Source organism: Rhinopithecus bieti, unplaced genomic scaffold (genome assembly GCF_001698545.2).
Source record: "Rhinopithecus bieti isolate Rb0 unplaced genomic scaffold, ASM169854v2 scaffold_13262, whole genome shotgun sequence".
Taxonomy (NCBI): Eukaryota; Metazoa; Chordata; class Mammalia; order Primates; family Cercopithecidae; genus Rhinopithecus; species Rhinopithecus bieti.
Window position 1 is genome coordinate 1281580 of NW_016808004.1, and position 22020 is coordinate 1303599.

General features: G+C 37.8%; 1 protein-coding gene across 1 annotated transcript in view; it reads left to right on the forward strand.

Annotated features, from left to right (window-relative positions):
- Positions 1–22020, forward strand: part of LOC108537538 (exocyst complex component 4) — a 661401-nt gene that overhangs the window by 32714 nt on the left and 606667 nt on the right. Inside the window, exon 3 of the mRNA XM_017885082.1 lies at positions 7014–7208. Within this exon, the coding sequence (XP_017740571.1) occupies positions 7014–7208 (195 nt within the window). The remainder of the gene's footprint in view (positions 1–7013; positions 7209–22020) is intronic.

The following is a 22020-nucleotide window of genomic DNA, read 5'->3' on the forward strand; positions in this document are numbered from 1 at the left end:
CTCGCTCTGTTGCCCAAGCTGGAGTGTAATGGTGTGATCTTGGCTCACTGCAACCTCCGTCTCCCGGGTTCAAGTGATTCTCCTGCCTCACCTTCCAAAGTAGCTGGGATTATAGGCACCCTCCACCACACCTGGCTAATATTTATATTTTTTAGTAGAGGTGTGGTTTCACCATGTTGGCCAGGCTGGTCTTGAACTCCTGACCTCAAGTAATATGCCCAACTTGGCCTCCCAAAGTTCTGGGGTTACAGGCAAGAGCGATCACGCCCAGCCAAATTCAGTACTTTTCTGATTTTATGACTTTAAAGTTATGACCTTCCCCAGGCCTGTGTGTATCAGCCCCTCTCACTATATATATCTCTCTGGTCTTCGTCTCACAAATGCTAAGGCAGTTTTATTCAAAGCCCCACTTTGCTTTTCTCACCCCTTTATCTTTTCCAAGAGAGGGCTGCAAAAATCTCAACTTCTCTGCCGTCTGTATCATCTCACATTTCTATTCACAATAGCCTCTTCAGCCCTGTTTTCCTTCTTTTCTCTTTTTCTAATAGTCTCTAGTTAGGGTGACTTGTAGTTTTTGTGAAATTCTAGCTATTGCTGAACAGGTGATTATGAGCAACTGTGAAGTTACTAAAACTCTGAGAAAGCAAAGGAAATTTGTTTCTGACTTGATGTCATGGTTTGAACAACCTGACTTTTCATGCATTTGTTTAAGGAAGAAATGGAGTAACATAATTTTTCAATCTTAATTATACTTATACATTAAATAGAATGAAATGAAAATACTGTCATCACATTTATAAAAGTAAAACAGAGTTTTGAGAAATAAATGATTCAGTGTTATTTGATACTTTTCTAACATTTGAATGTTATTATTCATTGATGGGTATAGCCCTGTTTCTTCCCATTAAAAAAAATTATTTTTTAATTTTAAAAAATTGACAAAAATTACGTATGTTTGTAGTAGACAGCATGATGTTTTGAAATACATATACATTGTGGAATGGCTAAACCAAGCTAATTAACATACACATCACCTCACATGCTTGTCAGTTATTTGTGGTGAGAATACTTAGAATCTACCTTTTCTTCAATTTTCAAGCATACAATACATTGTTATTAACTGTAGTCACCGTGTTGTACAATGGGTTTCTTGAACTTACTTCTCTTGTCTAACTGAAGTATTGTATCATTTGACCAACATCTTCTCAACCCGTCCTCTCACTCCGAGTCGCTGGTAACTACTGCTCTACTTTCTGCTTCTATGAGTTTGACAATTTTAGATTCTACATATAAGGGAGATGATGCAATATTCATCTTTCTGTGTCTGGCTGATTTCACTTCACATAATGTCCTCCAGGTTCATCCGTGTTGTTGCAAATGACAAGAGTTCCTTTTGTTTTTGAGACAGGGTTGCACTCTGTTGTCCAGGCTGGAATAAATGGCGTGATCTTGGGGCTCACTATAGCCTCGACTTACTGAGCTCAGGTGATCCTCCCACCTCAGTCCCTCTGCTATCTGGGACCACAGGTGCATGCCACTATGCCCAGCTAATTTTTTGTGGAGATGGGTTTTCACCAGGTTGCCTAGGCTGGTTTCAAACCCCTGGGCTCAAGTGATCTACCCACCTCAGGCTCCCAAATTGGTGGGATTCGGGCAGGTGTGAGCCACCATGCCCGAACAGATTTCTTTCTTTTTAAATGCTGAATGGCATTCCATTGTGCTTATACCATATTTTCTTTTTTCATTCATCTGTTGATGGATACTTAGGCTGCAGTGATCACGGGAGTGCAGATGTCTCTTTGACATATTGACTTCAATTCCTTTTGATATAGACACTGTAGTGAGATTGTTGGATCATATGGTAGTTCTGTTTTTTCATTTTTTGAGGAAACTCCATACTATTTTCCACAGTGGCTGTATTTTCCATCTTTATTGAGGTATAGTTTACGTACAGTAAAATGCCATATTTTCAGAGTGCAGTGCAATGAGTTTTGGCAAACGTATATGTCACTGAATGTTTTACCATCACCCCGGAGTTCTCTCCTGCCTCTTTGGAGTCGGTTCTCTCTCACATCCTGCTCCAAGCAACTACTGATTGGAATTCTGGCACTATGGATTAGTTTTGCCTGTTCTGGAACTTTGTATGTTATGCCCTCTTTTGTGTCTAGCTTCTTTTGCTTGGCATAATGTTTTTGTGATTCTTCATTATTTCTTCCTTTTTGTGGCTGACTGACCCTATCCCCCAACTTCTAAAATAACATTTTTTTTATGACTGTGACTTTCTAATCATAAAGCAGAAACCTCAGGGCAATTTAGTATGAAAAGTTCCTGTAGTTTCTTTGGTCTGTAGCTTTGTTACCTCGGTTTAGAGAATCTTGGCGTGGTCATTTTCTACACAGCCTGATGCCAATTGTTTACCCCCGACAAATTCTGCTTCACTTTTCTTTCCATGTAGTAAGCAAAAGTGAGGAGTGAGCTGATTACATTGTACATATCCTAGTGTGAAATGACACAATTGTCTTTTTCCAATCAGATAGGAGTTTGCCAAGCTTTACTGACACCCTGTAAGTTTGTCCCCCACTCTGGATCAAGAGTCTCGTTGGGTGTTGTATGACATAAAATTTATTTTTAACTGTTTCCATGGTAACCATTACACATAGAGGAAAAGCTGAGAACTATATTAGCAAGGTGATATGAGCAGGATATCAGAAATCAAGATTCTAACAGATTTGAAGTAAGATTTAAAATGGAATGATTTAATAGCTGGAGTCCTTAACCTAGAGACTAAGAACTCCAGTAGAATCTAGGAATGGCTTTTAGAGAGATGCTTTTTTTTTTTTTTTAGACAGAGTCTTGCTCTGTCACCCAGGCTGGAGTGCAGTGGTGCAATCTCAACTCACTGCAAGCTCTGCCTCCCAGGTTCGTGCCATTCTCCCGCATCAGCCTCCAGAGTCGCTGGGACTACAGGCGCCCGCCACCACGCCCAGCTAATTTTATTTTTGTATTTTTAGTACATAGGGGGTTTCACCTTGTTAGGCAGGATGGTCTCTATCTCCTGACCTCGTGATCTGCCCGCCTTGGCCTCCCAAAGCCCTGGGATTACAGGTGTGAGCCACCGCGGCCGGCCGGAGAGATATGTTTAAAAGTCAAATAAAGCCACAAATGATGATAAAAGACTGGACTCTCCTACCTCATCCTACCCTAGTCCCAGTTCCAACATCTCAGAGGTGCCGACTTTTACTCTTTTAGTTTTTCTTTTTTAGGTATTTCTATTTCTAATAGTATGCTTGTGCTGTGTGTGTGTTTTTTAAATGTTATGTATTAACTTCCAATTACGGAAGATGAGGCCTTAGCCCGCTTCCCAATCTCTCCTCATCCTACCACATCCTCTTCCTTCATCCTCTCTATATAGTTCTATTCTAGTTTTGGTTAAATAGATGATCAGTGCTTGCCTTTTTATAACTACACTAATATGTACATCTAAGCCATACAGCATACTGTGATTATGTTTTTTCTTGTGTGCTCGTGTTGTTGTTTTCCTGGAGTTACTGATTGAATAGTCCTGTTACCTTTCTTCTGTATTGTGTTTCCTGGATCCCTTGTTTCTTCTCTTCTGTTTTCTCTTGTAGTGGTGGAACACATTCTTCAGTAGTTTGCTGAGATATGGTGCATACAAAGTTGAGTTTTTGAGAGCTTGCAAGCCGGAAAATGTCTTTATTCTTTCCTCATACTTGATTGATAGTTCTTCTGGGAAATAATTCTTACTTAAAATTTTGAAGGTTTATCGTTCCTTTGTCTTGTAGCTTTTAATGTTGCTGCTGAGAGAAATCTGATGTCATTCTGATTCACAAGCCTTTGTATAGGTCCTGGTTTTTCCTTTTTTTCTTTGACAGCTTTTGTGATTGTCTCTCTATCCCTTGTGTTCTTACATGTCAGAATAATGTGTCCTGACTTGGGCCTTTTTGCCTTCCATTTTCTTGAGCACTTGGTGTGCCTTTTCAATCTGAAAACTTAGGTTTTGGCATGTTCTGGCATTTTTTTTCTTTCTTCTTTTTTTATTAAAAAAAAAAAAAAAGAGCTGGAGTCTTGCTTTGTTGCCTAGGCTGGATGCAGTGGCACGATCATGGCTCTCTGCAGTCTCAACCTCCTGGGCTCCAGTGATCTCCTAACTCAGCCTCCTGAATAGCTGGGACTACAGGCATGTGCCACCATATCCGGCTGATTTTTAAATTTATTGTAGAGACAGAGTCTCCCTGTGTTGCCAGAGTTGGTCTTGAACTCCTGAGCTCCAGCAGCCCTCCACCTTAGCCTCCCAAAGTGCTGGGATTATAGTAAGACACTGCCCTGGGCAGGAAGTTTTTTAAAAAAATCATTTAATTATTTAATTATTTTTTTAACTTTTTTTCTCCACTCCATTTTTTTCACTTTTCCTTACTTGGAACTCCTATCTGGTAAGTGTTGGACCTTTTGGATCAATCCCATTGTTTTGTTTTACCTCCTAACTCATTTTTTGGTGTTTTCCTATTTGGAGATTTCCTCAAGGATATATTCTAACCTTTCAATTTGATTTTTAAAATTTCTATTTTAATTTCTAAGAGTTGTTTTTCATTTCTTGACAATGTTTATATCATTCTGTCCTTGGTTAATTGATGTAATAACTTCTTTTATTTTTCCTAAGGATATTAATTATAGTTTAACAAAATTATCTTTCCTGCAGTTTCTGTTCCCTCATGTCCTGCTTCAGTAATTTTCTCTTTTTGTTTTGATGCCTGTCATTCCATTCTCCAGGCTTTCTGTGAATGTCTGGTGATCCTTGGCTGACCATCTGTGAGTAAGAGGCAGGCACTACAAAGCTGATTGGAAGCTCAGAACATGTTATGGAGCTTGTCCATAATGATTGTTGGGTAGGGACTCAGCAGTTTCTTCCGTGAATCGTCAGATGTCACTATCTGTATAGGCCTTTTCACTTGGACCAGTTCACTTTCCCAAGGGAGAAGTCATGTGTCTCCTGTGTTGGGGTGAAAAGTCAAGCCGCCAGTGTTTTGGAGCCTAACTGTTGACAGAGACCGAGAGTCCATGGGGGCTGAGGATCATACTGTTTAATAGGTCCTACTTTGTCTTCATCCTCCTGTTTTCTGTGTAGTGTCTCATGCCCTCTGCTCAATCATACCTGACATTTCCTTGTCTAGATCCTTTCCAATTCAGTTGCTCCCAATTTGGCCAATGCTGTGGGGAGGGAATTACCCATGTGTGTGGCTTGATGGGGATTTGGGGCTCAAAATACTCCTATGGAAACTTTTAACCCAGTACCCCTGCCTTTAGTATACTTGGTGCCTCCTTTTTGATGTTGGCAAATCCTGCTCCAGGCTAAGGTTTTCAGATTTCTCTGGCCTGCTAATTTAGTTGCCTACTGTCCATCTTCTTGCTAACTTCCACAGTTTTGTTATCATCTCTTATTTGCTGTTCTTCTTCTCTGTTCTCTCTTTTTATGCTTAAAAAAATTTCTTTGCTATTACTTTGGTGGGATTGCAGGAAGGAGTAGAAATAATTGAAATTATCTTCATCAGATTCATCAGATTTTCAAAGAGTTCTATGACCCCCCAAATTAATAATCAGTTTATTATACTTATTAAGAGAGGTTACAAGGTCTTCTTATTCAAGACTTTTTTTTTTTTTTTTTTTTTTTTTTTAACATGGGAGAGTTTCATAGAAGCATGATTTAGGTGTTGTCATGAAGTTGTAGGACGGGATTAGGGGCTTTCTCAAGAAACCTTTTAATCTTAGTATTTTGTCCTCATATTTTCCATACTTGTTGGATGAATGTTGAAATTTAGTTTTGTAATCACCAGAGGCATATAGTGTCAGTGAATATTTTCATCACCACATCAAATCTTGTAGAAGAACAATACAGATTTTCAGTTATCAAAAGTATGGTCGACTCTCTGCGCTGATGGACATGTCCCATGTATTGATGAAGGTTTGGATTATACAAGTGGGCGCATTTGCCAAAACTTACATGTGGTACACTTGAGATGCATTCATGGATAAATTTTACTTCAAACAAAAACCAGAAACAAAACTGTAAAGAAATATTTAAACTCAAATTTAAATAACATACATGTGAAGACTATCAAAAATATATGAAAGTAGTTCTGTGAATTTTGAAAGATCATGGTTTTAAAATTTTCCATGTTGCTGGAAAATGGCTGTCATTCCATTCTGTCATGGCTGTCATTTCCATTTTCCAAAAATGGAAAATTTTCAATTAGGGGAGCAAATAAAAACTTACTCCTATCACGTGCATCACAACTACCTCCTCCATTCCTCTGCTCTCCCTTTTATTTTGTCATGTTTTGCGTATGCTAGTTGCTATACCGTGCAGATCTACAGGTGGTGGAGGTTGTCTTATTTAATATCTGATAATCAGAATGCAAGGCAAAAAAGCCTTGGTACGTCCGTTTATTTTGAGATTATCTCTGGATGTGCCTACTCTCTTTTGGAAGCTGGGGTTATTTTTATTTTAGTCAGTTAAGTTGAGCACCCAGTTTCTTGGTTTTAAACTTCAGCTGGAGTTCTAGAGCTAGAAGCATGGACCAAGTGACCTATCAGCTGGATAGGAGATTTGCAGGGATTGGGGAAGGTATAATAGCATGGACTTTCACACTGATCACTCCCTTTTTAGGTATATTAATATTTATGAGGTACTTCATGTTTTCAGAGTGCTTTCTCTTTAGTAATTTTTTCTAGATTACTCAAAGGTAATCTAGAAAAGGTAGGTTGGGAGTAGTTTTTCTTATTTCATGGGAGAGAAATTAGAGAGAGGTGGAGATGTGCCCAAGTGAGTCTATGTCAGAACCAGGATTAGAATTTTGGAGGCAGACCAAGGAGAGTAAGTGGCAGTGGGAATTAGGAACTGCTACATACAGTAGTACCAGTGAAGACTACTAACCAGATTATAGGTTTAGACTGGCAAGACTTTGGACTGACCCAAGACTGAATCTGTTTTATTGTAGGTAAAAGAGAACCTGCTTTCATGCAAGATGCTGCTGCACTGCAAACGGGATGAGCTTCGGAAACTATGGATTGAAGGAATTGAGCATAAGCATGTCCTGAACTTGCTGGATGAAATTGAGAATATCAAGCAAGTGCCTCAAAAGCTGGAACAGTGCATGGCCAGCAAGCACTATCTCAGTGCCACTGACATGCTGGTAAGAGAACAGCCTGTGCTAAGGGTCATTTTTGTTAAGATGTAAAAGCACTCTCTTTTGTTCTCTCTAAATCCTGTAATGTGTGTAGCACATTACAAACTGCCCTCTTGGGATGCATGATCCCTTGCAGGTAAAGCCTGGCTGGTTCTCTTTCTAATTCCAGTGTTTGAAATGGTAGGTGATTATTATTTATGTATTATCTGCCTTTGTAACAATGGGAATAAATATAATAGTAAGAAACCAGTACTTAAATCAGGTTACAATGGTAATGAGAGGCGTTTTTTAGCTTCAGAGGAAAATAGTTAATGAATCCAATTTTAAAGAATGAAATCTACATGATACAGAACTTCTGAAGATTTATAGACTAGTGTTCCACACATTTTTTTGAAGAAATTTTTACATTAGGGCTTTGTTCTTTTCCTTGAAATTGATAAGAAATAAAATTTTGGGAGACTAATGCTGGAAGCAACTTTATTGAGCAAGAGTACTCCACAATCTAGCCTTTAGCTTCTATCTTAGTCCTGTGTGTATGCTCCTTTTTGAATTGCTGAGAGTTCCCTGAAGGATGCAGTTAGTAGTTCATGTGGCTGAGTGTCAAGAAGATGAATAAAAAATAGAAATACAGAGTTTGTTCCCTAATAATCCTAACTTTCCCAGGGCCTGTGGCTCTTAGAGAGGGCTGCTCTTTCCCTCTTTCCTTCTACCCACCCAGTCCCACTTCCATCTCATTCAGAGTTGGTGAAGGAAGCGCTCTATAGGAGCTCTCAGCAGCAGATGGGCTGTATTTGCATTGTTGTTTTTTTCTTCCTCACAGTAGGTGAAAGCTCTTTACCGTTGTTTCACCAAATTAGATTGGCTTTAACACTGGAAAAAACACTGAGGGGAATTGGTAGGGACACAGATTAAATGCTCTAAGTGGTTCGTGGTTCTGATTCATTCAGACTTCCGAGAAGAATTTTGCTAAAAGTCCTTCTTAAGAAGCTTTTTAAGGAAATTTGGTAACCAAGGAGTGAGAAGTGCCATGATATTCTATGAGATATTAAAACCTGGTTATGTGATAAGACTGAATGGTCAGTTTCCACAGTGGAAGGAGATTAATAATGGTTGGCCCTTGGCTGGCAGTTTGAGGCTGCAGTGAGTCATGATCGTGCCACTGTACTCCAGCCTGGGCAATAGAGCAAGACTCTGTCTCAAAAAGAATCCCAAAAAACAACAAAAAAAGATTGACTCTTGGGAGTGACAAAAGAATTGGTTATTTTCAGCATCTTATTCAAAGTGGCTTCTTCTTTAGTAATAATGACTATAGGGTGTCTGGTAGAAAAAAATTACTTTTCACCTTTAGTGTTGATTTATGCATTATGAATGCATACTTGTGCTAAATCATCAAGATTCAGCAATCAGATAAGCATGTATATATTTGTGTCGCAAATATATATCTATTTGAATCATGATTTTTTGGAGTGGGCTTGCTTTTAAGTAAGTGCCACAGATTAAAATAGGTTGTTAGAATTTATTTGTTAATTATGTTCATTTAGGATTTCAGATTTTTGTGTAATGGTCTTTGTAGGGCTAATTTATTTACTTAAGGGCTAATCAATTTATTTACTTAAAGGCTAATCAATAATGAATACTGTTCCTTTTTTTCTAACATATTTTCCTCAAGACTCGTTAAATAACTTCTTTAAATTCTTGGTTGTAAGTTACAGAAATTCACCTCTAGCTAGCTTAAGTGGAAAGAATTATTTGACTCATGTACCAATCTACCAAAGGAACAGGAGTATATGTGGAATGTCACCTGTGTGTTTTCTCTGCATACCCTCTTCATTGTTCTACTGAAGACTCGTCTCTTCATGTGTGAGGGAGGAGGTTGGGTATTGAGAGAAAACAGGGGGCACAGGCTATGTCTACATCTTTCCACCTTTACAGAAGAAAATACTCTTTTTTTTTTCCCCGTAATTCAGAAATCTAGGGTTAGGAGCTAGATTGAGCCAGGTTGGGTATGATAATCATCAATAAAACTATCTGGTTGGGGACATGGGGGTGGAATGGGGAGGAAGAACAGTCATGTCCAGAAAAGAGTGAGTGTGTAAGACACATTTTCTGGAGGTTTTGTTTCGTTTTCTGTTTGGTTGTTTATATATTCTAGATACTAATTCTTCTTGTGTGTTAGATGGATTGCAAATATCTTCTCCCAATTGGGGATTTATCTTTTTCCTTTGTTTACAGTGTCTTTGTTATAAAGAAATTAAAAATTTTAATGCAAAACAATTTCTCAGTATTTTTTATTATGTGTTTTTTTTTTTTTTTTTTTTGAGACAGTCTCACTCTGTTGCCCAGGCTGGAGTGCAGTGGCATGACCTCAGCTCACCATAACCTTTGCCTCCCAGGTTCAAGGGTGTCTCCTGCCTCAGCCTTCCAAGTACCTGGGATTACAGGCGTGTGCCACCACGCCTGGCTAATTTTTGTATTTTTAGTAGAGATGGGTTTTCACTATGTTGAGTAACGCTGGTCTGGAATTCCTGACCTCAAGTGATCTGCCTGCCTTGGCCTCCCAAAGTGCTGGGGTTACAGCTGTGAGCCACAGTGCCCGGCCTGTTATGTGATTTTTGATGTAAGAAAACTTTTTTCCATCCCAATGTCATAAGAGAATCTCCTATGTTTTCTTCTTTAACCCATCAAAAGTCCATTTTTATATATAGTATCAACTGAGGATCTGATTTTATCTTTCTTCTATATAGTTGCTTGGCTCAGGCTGTTTATTGAATCCTTTTTCTACTGATTTATGATGCTATTTTGGTTACACAGCAACTTTTCACATATGCATGGATCTGTTTCTGAGCTCTTTATTTTGTTTAATGGTATTATTTGTACCTGCACCCAAACCGTGCTGTTTTAACTCCTATAACTTTATAATACATCTTGATAGGAAGTGAAGAGATTGTCTCTTGCTATTCAAAATTGTCTTTGTGGCCAGGCATGGTGGCCCACGCCTGTAATCCCAGCACTTTGGGAGGCTGAGGTGGGCAAATCACTTGAGGTCAGGAGTTCGAGACCATCATGGCCAACATGGTGAAGCTCCATCTCTACTAAAAATACAAAATGTAGGTGGGATTACATGCCTGTAATCCCAGCTAGCTCAGGAGGCTGAGGCTGGAGAATCACTTGAACCTTCAATAGCTAATAGATAGAATTTAAGAGAATTATCTTTGCAATGTTAAGTCTCCTTATCTGTGAACATATTCCTTTCATTTATTAAAATCTTCGTTTGTGTCCTTTAATAATGCTTAGCAATATAGTCCTCAGAGGTGTCGCATGTATTTTGTTAGATGTATTTCTGGGTATTACATTTTTTTGCTGTTGTCTTTTAAAACAGTAGCTATTTATTTATTAAGGTTTCTAGTTACTGGTTGCTGGTGCATAAGGATGTGATGTATTTTTCTTTTTTAATTGACCTTATATTTCCCTGAACTGATACCTAATACTGTCTGCCTGAAAAGTGATGACTTATTTTTTAAGACCTGGCTCAAATTTCATCAACTCTTTGAATATCCCAGATATTCAGATAGCTAGGTGCTTTTCTTTATGAAAAAGACATCAGCTCGTATGTTTCATTTTAATATAATTCCTTTTGTTGGTGTGGTAGGTCATTGAGGGTAGGGGTTGTGTCTTTTTTTTTTTTTTTTTTTTTTTTTTTTTTTTTTTTTGGAGGCGAGTCTCCCTCTGTCGCCCCGTCTGGAGTGGCAGTGGCCCAGATCTCAGCTCACTGCAAAGCTCCGCCTCCTGGGTTGCACGCCAATTCTCCTGCCTCAGCCTCCGAGTAAAGCCCTGGGACTACAGCGTCCCGCCACCGTCCGCCCGGCTAGTTTTTTGTATTTTTAGTAGAGACGGGGTTTAAAAACGTGTTAGGCCAGGATGGTCTCCGATCTCCTGACCTCGTTGATCCGCGCCGTCTCGGCCTCCCAAAAGTGCTGGGATTACAGGCTTGGCCACCCGCCGGCCGGGGTTGTGTCTTACCCTATTTTTGTCCTGCCCCGTTTCCCAGCATAGTGTAGCCTCATATAGTCAGAGTTTCACAAATCATGCTTAGCTAAATGGGTGACTATGTGGGAAGACTTTAATCCAGCTACAGAAAGAAAAAGGTGTTTCTTTTGTGGGAGCTTTGGTTCTGTTTTTTTCTTCTCTGGTTATTATTATTATTTATTTATTTATTTATTATTTTATTTATTAATGGCAAGATTCTCTAGTGTCTAACCTTTCCTTTTTGTAGTAATTAAATGAACGACAATGATAACAATAGCTAGTATGTATTGAGCACTTACTATGTCCTGGTACTATCTGAAATATGTTACATTTGTTAACTTATTTCTCTCAACAACTCCACTTCTGATATTACCATTTTATAACTTTGCATGTTCTGGGGAGTTGGCATATCCCAAAAAACAATGATTTGTATATCCCAATATGCAAAAATTTCGTGAAGGTAGGATTTAAAGTGCACTTAAAAGGTTGGAGATATCTTCAACTTGGTCTGTTGTATATAAGATTGAGTAGTAAGCTCTATAATTGCTCTTTCATTGGACTTCACGTGGAAAGCAGTCACATTTTCTTTCCCCATGGTTATGTACTATTAGAAGTAAAATCTACTTAAGGCATCTCAAGGGTCCAAATGGAAATCTTTGCTAAAAGACATCAGAGGAAAGTGAAGACAAAACAATCTAGTCTTCAAAACCCCCTGATTTCCTTGGATTTGTTTGTCAGAAGATTTAGCATTTCCATTTTAAGGCAGATGCAGATGCTTAGTAATTTAATCCCTACTCAGAATAGATTAATAAATCCAGAGTAAATAACTCTGTGGTGACCCATTGCTCTTGGCAGCTCCTGCTGTTCCTACTTCACCATCAGACTGGTCTGGTAGCTATAGGCTTGGCTTCTAGGTGAGATATTTGTTTCTTCTTTTGATATGATAACCCGAGTATTGCATAAAATAATTAAATTGTCATGACAGGGAATGTCTGCAAATAGGTCTGGCCTTTTGTTTCTTTCTTCAAGGTAAACAGCTGCTGTTGGCTTATGAAAAGCTAAAAGTGATCCAACAAGAAGCCTGTATCCGTCACATTGAAATCAGAGACTTGATTAATATTGTAGCCTGTAGCTTTGTGATATGTACGGTTTAAATTAGACCTTTGCAGTCATTGTGCTGGGTTGATGCAAGCACATTAATGACATAATTTCTGGTTGCAGCATCACATTTCTGCAGTCTGTCCTTTGTATTCCACTCACATTAATTGAAGTAATTTTGTCAGTGAAGCGTGTTTCAAACCTCTGCATTTAAATTGAAATTTTAATTCCCTTATTGTCTTGAAAAGACGGCTGAAGATGCCTTGTTACAGGTTTCATTATCACTCAGAACACTCCAGCTGCTGGTTCTAATGTACAAAGAGTGATTAATTCTGGGAAGAATTATTAATATAAGAATAGCAGCTTCTTCCCAGTGGCATGAGCTAACCAGGAAGGTATTTCATGGTAGTTAATATTTTCATAAACTTTTTTTTTAAAGGGAAAATTTGTGTAGAAGTCTGCATCAAACTAAAATTGCACAGATGAGCTTTGAAAACCACTTACACAAGTTCTGATTTATCATCCCATAGAAGTCAATTCATAATTGCATTCAATCAGTGGAAACCAAGCCAGTGCAAATAGTTTTGAAGCACTTTAGCTGACAGTCACAAGGCTTGTGACTAAAATAATTTTTTCATTTCTAAGCCTTCCTGAGATTGTAGAGATTTTGAATGTCTCTTAATCATTTTGTCTGTCTTTATTTATAAGCCTTTTAAAAAGAATCCATAGCTGTATAGTCAGATAAGGATTATTATGATAATTATAATAACAACTTATATTTATATAGCTGCCTTCTTCCCAGAGGATCCCAGAGTGCTTTGCTGAGAGAATGGTGTAATGGAATTATTTCACTTACACTGTGAAAATGTGGCCATATCTAGGATAGAGAGAGTAGGGCAGCTATTTAATTGAATAGTTTTCTAAGACTTTATGTAATGAAATAAGTATATTTGTAGTATTTTTAGTTAACAAGATCCTTTGGATTTGGATAACATGGTGGGTTGTGAATGTCAGCATGGGTCTTAATTTGGATTAGGTTGTCTGATGCTGGAATCCCAGCCTTGGCTCTTAGTAGCTGGATGACTTGTGGTTAGTAATTTATCTTTGCTGAAAGCTGGAGTTAAGAATAATAAATATATCTCCAAAGGTTGTTGAATGGATTAAGTGAGATATTAAACTGTGTACATAAAGTATATGCAGTATAAAGTTTTTGAAATGTTATGTACAATAAATCGATAAATTTTACTGACATTGTAGGAAATGATATGATGATTGCTTCCATGTTATAATCTCAAAAACTGTCTCGGAGGTGGACTTCTTTTGAGCTAGTAAAAGTTGAAGTAGGGTTGGGTTAAGCAGTTTAGCTTCCTTTTCTTCTTGGCCCAACATGGATATACCTGAATGAAAGACCAGCCCACCTTTTTTAAAGTTAAAGGAACTCTTGTGGGTGGATAGGGTTTTCCTCAGAAAGCAATTCTAGTCTACTCTAACATAGGCACAGATGGGCCACCAAGACCCACAATTCTGTGTTATATTTCTAGGATTTGGCATGGACAAATTTCAGATTCTGTGTCATCAGTTACCTACTCGGCTTACATTAAAAATATGTTCATAGGGTACCCATTGATTGTATAATCATGAGTGATGTAATTTGTTGGTAAAGTATCCAAGACGAGCTTGTAAAATCTACTTTTAGGTAAGTAAATATGTTAATCCACAGGGTATCATCACTAGATATAAGCCAGGTCACTACTGGAAGGTGTTTGTCATCAGAACATTTTAGTGTTAGAAGAGTTGGTGTTAAGCTATTGTTTCTGTGAGTGCTTAGATAGCAGGACCAGTGGACCAGTGAGGTTGCTTCTATTTGTGTCAATAAAACTGTGTCATTAGCAAATAGACTGATCTTATTTTCTCTTCTTTATGCACAAGGAATGGGTGATCATGCATCCACTGTGAAATGATTAATGTGCAAGCAAGAAAAAAGGGGACCAAAACATACATACATCCCTTTTATCTGGCTTGAAAGTTTCTGAGATCTCACAGAATTGTTTTTTCTTATTACTCTGGGAAAAGTATTGACGTGAAAGCTCTGTAGATGACAGGAGCTGGAATATTCTAGTGAGCTTATTGGACTAAACCTGAAAGTGGTTCAGTGACTGTACAACGAAGTTCCAATATTCCATATGGATTTTCCACAACATGATAAAAATATATCAGTGATCAATAATGAAATAGCCATTACTAAAGCCCATCTGTTCCTAGTGTAGAAGAGCAGCTTGAAAGACTGAGGCCAATATTCTATGCTAATAATTTATCAGGAAAGAATCTGGCACATATTTTGATAAAGAGACAAATGATTGGGTCTTTAACATGTGGTAATGCCATTGTTGATAACTTCTGTTGTTGGTATGTGTTTGTGTGAAGGTGGCCTTAACCGTGGAGGATATTACTAGCTAGTAGGTAGAGACAGATGGTGACCAAATAGTGTCTCTCATATTATATTAAGTACTATGGAGAAAAATACAGTAAGACAGGGAGACTGGGAGTTGGGGTAGGGGTAGTGTGGTTTGCTATTTAAATAGGGGTGGTCAGCTGTAGCTGCTTTTAGCCGCATTTGGGACCCCCCTTCATTCTTCCCTTCAAAAATATTTAGGAAAAGCTGAAAATAAAATGAGTAACTTTGTTTTTTTTATATCTACAATTAAGTGAGTAGGTTTGTGACAGCTTTATTTTTCTCTTATAGAGTAAAAGTGCAGGGCTTTTTAGTAGCTATTTTCATGCTGCTCAAGGCCCTTTTATTTATATTTGTTTTGAAGGCTGGGGTTTTGGAAACCAGTTTGTTTGATAGGCACCTGGTTATTGTGTTAGTTTTCCTTTTTTTTTTTAATTTGCTTTTTTAATCTGCTATTCATTTGCCTCTTTTATTTTAAAGCCAATGGAAATTCTGTTTTATTGCACTAAAGCCTACGAGGTTCAGCAATTTCCATTTGGCTTGCTTGCTGTGGGGCAATGATTCCCACACTGCATATTAGAGAATCTTGCAAGAATTCTAAACTCAGGTCACATCCCAGACCAGTTAAATAAAAATCTCTAGGGGTGGGCCACTGACTTCAGTTATTGACACTCTCCAGGTAATGCCAATATGCAGACAACATTGGAACTATTGGTGTAGAGTGTAGCTTGTTCTGTGGAATTCAGCAAAACTTATTTTTCTTGTCTTCATTTAGCGACAGCGGTAAGTAGTTGAAAACCAAGTATTTATGTAAGACACATATCACATGGTGATATTCACTTTTATGTAGAAGTTTATTGTTTGAAGTTGCTTTGTTGCCATACTTTATTGTAGTTTTGGGATAGAGCTGAGTATTTGGCTTTTATTCTGATTTTATAGTCTGATTATTTGGTCAAATAGATTTAGTAGTTAAATGAGATGATTTAGTAGTTAACTCACTTAGTTGTTAAATGAGATGATTCTCCAGGTTTGGACTGACTTGCACTCTTCAGAGCTGTCATCTTTGATGCTCTGATTTGTGTATTTTTGCTATGGGTCCTGATATGACCTACTGCAGGGATTTAATGGATTGAAATTAGAGAATATGTTTATTAATTGACAAGTGGTGGCTGTGTATAGTGTGTCATAGTGGAAGCAAAGTGGATTTAAAAGCAAGAATTCTTAGTTCTAGTCCTGATTCAACGACTTACCAGTTACTTGAGCTTAGATAAATAAATTACATTATCTCTCTGTTTTAGTATCCTTATCTGTAGAACAGATAAACAGATACTTACCTGTCTACATTATAGAATGGTTATAAGAATAAAAGTGAAATATAGTACAGGAAGAGTGCTTTGTAGAATACAAAGCAGTATAAAAACTTAAACGATGTAGGTAACATCGTCGTCACTTCCCAGTGCCAGGTAAAAAGAAAATGCAGGAGTCTGGGCTTGTTTACACTGAGCAGCATTTCTATTCTGGTGCTACCATCATTAATGCATACCTGTTTTAATCAGATAAACCAAGTGTGACTGTGTTTGCACACTTGAGTCTACAGGAAGAATGTTCTAAGTCAAGAATAATGCCTAAGTCATTTGCTGCCATCCTCCATCATATTTGTGGTTTCAACCTCACATATGACCTTTCTTGAACAGATTTTCGATTGGTCAGTCTGTGGCCAGATGGGAACTAGATATTTGTGTAAATTGCAGCCAATGACAACCATGTTGTTGATGGGGGACTTCAGTCTCAACTTGATGATGGTCTGAGAATGCTAATCAGTAGCTTTTGCTTGGCTTGACAAGATAGGAGGAGCTTGTTAAAGAAGTCTGTTTTCTCTGAGATTCATCCCAATACTAATTACTTGTGGTTGCCTAGCTCTTGAAATGAAAAAAGCCATATTCCTCTGTCATTCCTTTGTGGGATTTTAATAGTTCATGTTAGTAAAGAGCTGTGTAAGTGCTGAGCATTTCTAATGGATTTGGGGCTCTTGCAGAGTGTGGGTGAAATTGTCTTGATTGAAGTGCGAGCCTGAAGTGATTCTGAGACCTCCTTTGCCAACTCTTAAAAGAGAGTTGTTCTGTAACTTTTCTTATCCCAGAGTAACAAATAACATGACGGGGTGAGTGACTTTAGGACGCTTGTTAAAAAAGAATGGCTTTTCTAGTGGTCTCTTCTACTGCATTTTGTAGTAGAAACCTAGGTTTTAATGCTCTCTTACAGAGCACTGATGGGAACTGGGAATTGAAGGAACCATGAGGTTAGGAACAAAAGAGGTTTTTTTTCTAGGTTTTCCTATGAGCAGTTTACAGTTATCTTTCTCTTACCATGTTAAGTATAGTTTAATTTCATCAGGAAAGTAATTGTGAACAGATCTGTTACAAGGCCTTTTAGAAGAAATAAGGCTCTTAATGTGGAATTATGCATCAGAACCCCTAGAACTATGCATAGCTTAGGACTTGGGATCTACTTCTAGAATTGTATTTTAAGGAAAGAATTAAGAATTGTAACTGTTTTGTGTCACAAATATGTATACAAGGATACTTATCACAGTAAGATCTATGAAAGTAAAAAGATTAGCAATGACTTAAATATAGGGAAGTGGTTTAAGTCATTGTATATTCATACTCATGGACTAGTATGAAAATACTAAATAGGGCCGGGCGCAGTGGCTCGCGCCTGTAATCCCAGCACTTTGGGAGGCCGAGGCGGGCGGATTATGAGGTCAGGAGATCGAGACCATTCTGGCTAACACTGTGAAACTGTGTCTTTACTAAAAATACAAAAAATTAGCTGGGCGTGGTGGCGGGCGCCTGTAGTCCCAGCTACTCAGAAGGCTGAGGCAGGAGAATGGCGTGAATCCAGGAGGCGGAGCTTGCAGTGAGAGGAGATTGCGCCACAGCACTCCAGCCTGGGGGACGGAGTGAGACTCCGTCTCAAAAAAAAAAAAAGAAAATACTAAATATAATGTTTAGGGATAGGCACATGCTCCCAGTGTATTGCCAAATGGAAAAGCATGTTTAGAAACAAGTATTTTGCAAACACTTTGCATGGAAAAATGATTGGAAGGAATTAGGTTAAAATATTATATATTATTACATCAGATGAGTGACAATATGATGATCTTTTTCTTTTGTAATTTTCTGTGCTTTTCAAGTTGTCTTGGTTGAGTAGGTATTATTTTTGTAATTTGGGAGAAATGCAAAGCTTAAGAAAAAAATACCATTCTAGGCCTCACTTCTTTTTAATCTGTGAAATTAGGGTGGGACCTCAGTCTCGACAACCTTTAAAGGTCTTTTTCAATGGAAAGTTCTTACTTTTCATCTCAGATACTGCTGTTCTGTGAGGCTCAGGCTGATAGAGTATCTTAGAAGACTTGTCTGTCCCTACTTTAGGAGGGAAAAAAAATATTGCTTTTTCTTTAATAAAATATGGGAATTATTTGTGGCAGAATGCCCTGATGTTTAAGGGGGAAAAACAAAAAAACCAACAGCAAAACAGGGAACCCCGAAGAATGCTTAAGAATAACTTAGTAAGGTGGTATGCTTTTAGAACAAGTCTGCATTTCATAGTAGTAATGAGATGAGATCTTTCATGAAGGAAGAAGTCACATTTGATCCTGTTTTTGAGTTTTATTTTCTAAGCTAGATCTGAAGATACTTTAAAGAAGAAATTCACAAGTAAAGGGCCTTTTCTTTGACAGCACTTTATCTTGCAGGCCCCCCTCCCTTCATTCACTTATCAATAACTTCATCTAATTTGCCTTATCCTGTAAATTCCATTATCTCCCTGGCAGTCTATTGCATTAAGCCCTTAGTACCTAATATCGCCTCATTTACATTGACACATACTTGACCTCAGTCCTTCTCCTCTCTTTGTTAATGCACCAACAAGCACTGATATCTCTCTGGAGCATTATCATTTGCTGTTAGCTCAACTAATAACAACCGTTCATTTGAGCTGATGAAGGTTTATTAAATACAAAACATGCAATAACCTGGCAGTAATGCAGGGAGAAGGGAGGTAGACAGCATCCTTTTAATGGTGAGAGTACACCAAGTCTGCTTTATAGGAATTGGGTTTCCTAAGGGAGATAGGACATCTGAATGGGTCTGATCGATATTATTTTGTCAGGCTGATTTAAGAATGGGCATTTTTGATTGTCTTACTTGATCACTGTTGATTAGCATATAGGCTGAGGAGTTAGGGGAAAAAAGTATTCTTGCTCCAGGCACTTGGCCTTGCTCCTGACGCAGCTATTTTTGAAAGTCTGCCTTCAGTACCAGATTGTCAATAACCCTGAGGCTTTCAGGCAGTGGCAAAGCTTGGTCATAGGGAGCCAGAAACTTCATCTTAGTCTTCTCCAATGAAGCTGAAATCAGAGATTGTTTTTCCCATAGATCCTGCAAGAGTCCCTGAAACTTTCACAATAGCCTTGAATGAATGAGCCTTGAATGAGCCTTGAATGAATCCCCTTTATTTTCCCTTGCATGTCCCATACTCTTATTCCCCCTGACCACCATTTTTACATGAAGACCAGTCTACTGGTGTCATGCTGTAAACAAAAGTTATGTGGATGATGTTATTAGGTTTATATTAACAGTTGGGATTTTTGGGTTCACTTGCTTGCACATTTATGTCACATACATATATATTGTGGTATATTCTACTAGTAAAATTGTTCCTAGTTTATCTGCTGCAGTTAAATACATAGAGTTCTATAAAGGCTACAATGTTTTGCAAAAAGTGCTGTGATGTCCCAGATGTATCAAAGCTTTCAGACTTGCTGCTACAGCTGTGAGGTTGGACCATAGGAAATAACCATAGATACCATGACTAGCACCGGATGTAGAGGGTAACGCAATAGGGCGTACCGCTGTAGGGCTTATAATATATATATATATTTTTTTTTTTTTTCCTAACCTGCATGGTTTGTTTTACTAGTTTCTGTCTGATAAAGATAAAAGTTTCTGCCTTGGGAAGAATAACATGTAGCAAAGTAGAAATAGTTGGTGAGTGAATGATCTGGGATTCTTGACTCCTGTGTGATAAATATCTTCGCTGCTTGCTTAGACCTGAGTCGGAATCATTCCGCATTCACTGGGAGACCTGGAGGCTTCTTGTGCCCACCCAGGACTCCCTGATCCTGAAGGTGGACACTTGGGGGTGGAGGCCCTCTAGGGGAGCAGGGCCTAAAACCACTGGAGGTTGCCTTCCAGCAGTGCAGGGGCAGGCAGCAGCAGGTGGGTGACCTGGGCACTAAGTAAATCTAGGGCTTCAGGGCATGTTTCTTTTGTTCATAGCCAGAGATTTTGCAGTGTTCTTATTTATTAAATAGTTGAGACTGCTGAACAAGTTTGTTTAACTGTGTCTTATATATATGTAAGAAGGGAGAAGGTATCAATTTTCTGGAGTAGCCTAATTTCATATGTTTTTTACTGCAACTCCAAGGTAGACCATGGCAACATTTTCAGAATGGTTATGTTGTCTTCCTAGAAAAATGCTTCCTTAAGGGAGATTTACTGACCTAGTGAAAAGTGATAAAACATTTTGGAACCATATAATTTTCAGAGTCCTCAAGGAAATATTTGTTTTGGATTCAACAATGGCAATACATTTGCTTTCCTTAGGAAACAGTGTTGCCAAAATAAGCATATTCATTAGCTACCAGATGATTTAGTTATCAGTTGTGTTTTTTGTTTATACACAAATTTTTCTTCTTTTTTTGGCTTGAACCTTATTTCTATTCAGAAACAGTTACTCATGTCATTTACCTTTGTGTGTCTTACTCACCTCAACTAGAAAAATTAAAAGATCAGTAGTTTCTTTTACAACATTTCTTCAACAAAGCAGCTGCTGAGAATGGCCAAGTTTAGTGTTCCTCCAAGATATTTACAGTGGTTCATGTCAGGACACAAGCTAGATCTTTTTACCTGATAAGCATGATTAAGATTGGCTAAAGACAAGCATTTAACTATGAAATAATTATTTCCTATGTTTTACACTAAAATGAAGTTGAGAAATAGACATTGGGAAAGAAAATTTAAGGGTATGGTGGTTCCTAATTGCAAATATTTTCTTTTGTTGTAGACTTATATCTCAACTCAGGGAAATGTTTTTGAATTCTTGATTATATACATTTTAACTGTGTATTTGACCTATTCTTTTAGTTATAGAAACATAATTTTTGTTTTCTTACATGGATAGGTTTCTAATAGCAAAACATGCTTTCCTGTTCAATATCATGTGATAAAACATTTGGAAAATGTTTGCTTATCTTCATAATCCTAAAGGAAATATTTATTTTCAGCTCTAAAACAGATTTCTATTATCTATCTGAGCAGTTTCCAACTGTGTTGACTAGAACATTAATATTCTATTAGATGGTAATAGGTGTTCTGTGAAAAAATTCACTGGTAGTGATATCTTTTTTCCTCCAAAATACATGTAAAACTACCTATATCTATCTGTATGAAGAATTTAAATACATTTAGGTGAATCATTATTATATAGTAATCTAACTTTAAGACACTGTGAGATATACCTGATAATTCTAGGACGTCATATTAGAGATCATTTGGTACATGAATGCATGGTGTTCGATTTGTGAATGGAGGAATAGACAGCATTTACCAATTCACTATACTGTGGATGTTGTCTGTTTGGTCTTTCATCTGCTATGTTTTATCTTGTAATTTTAATAATATTTGTGACATTATTCAGTGTTGTGTGTCACACTTATAAGCCTGTTTTTTTATAATTTCTTTTTTTTTTTTTTACTATTTTTCTCATAATTCTTTTATTTTTTTATTTTTTATTATACTTTAAGTTCTAGGGTACATGTGCACAACGTGCAGGTTTGTTACATATGTATACATGTGCCATGTTGGTGTGCTGCACCCATTAACTCGTCATTTACATTAGGTATATCTCCTAATGCTCTCCCTCCCCCCTGCCCCCACCCCACAACAGGCTCTGGTGTGTGATGGTTACCCTTCCTGTGTCCAAGTGTTCTCATTGTTCAATTCCCACCTGTGAGTGAGAACATGCGGTGTTTGGTTTTCTGTTCTTGCGATAGTTTGCTGAGAATGATAGTTTCCAGCTTCATCCATGTCCCTACAAAGGACATGAACTCATCCTTTTTTATGGCTGCATAGTATTCCATGGTGTATATGTGCCACATTTTCTTAATCCAGTCTGTCA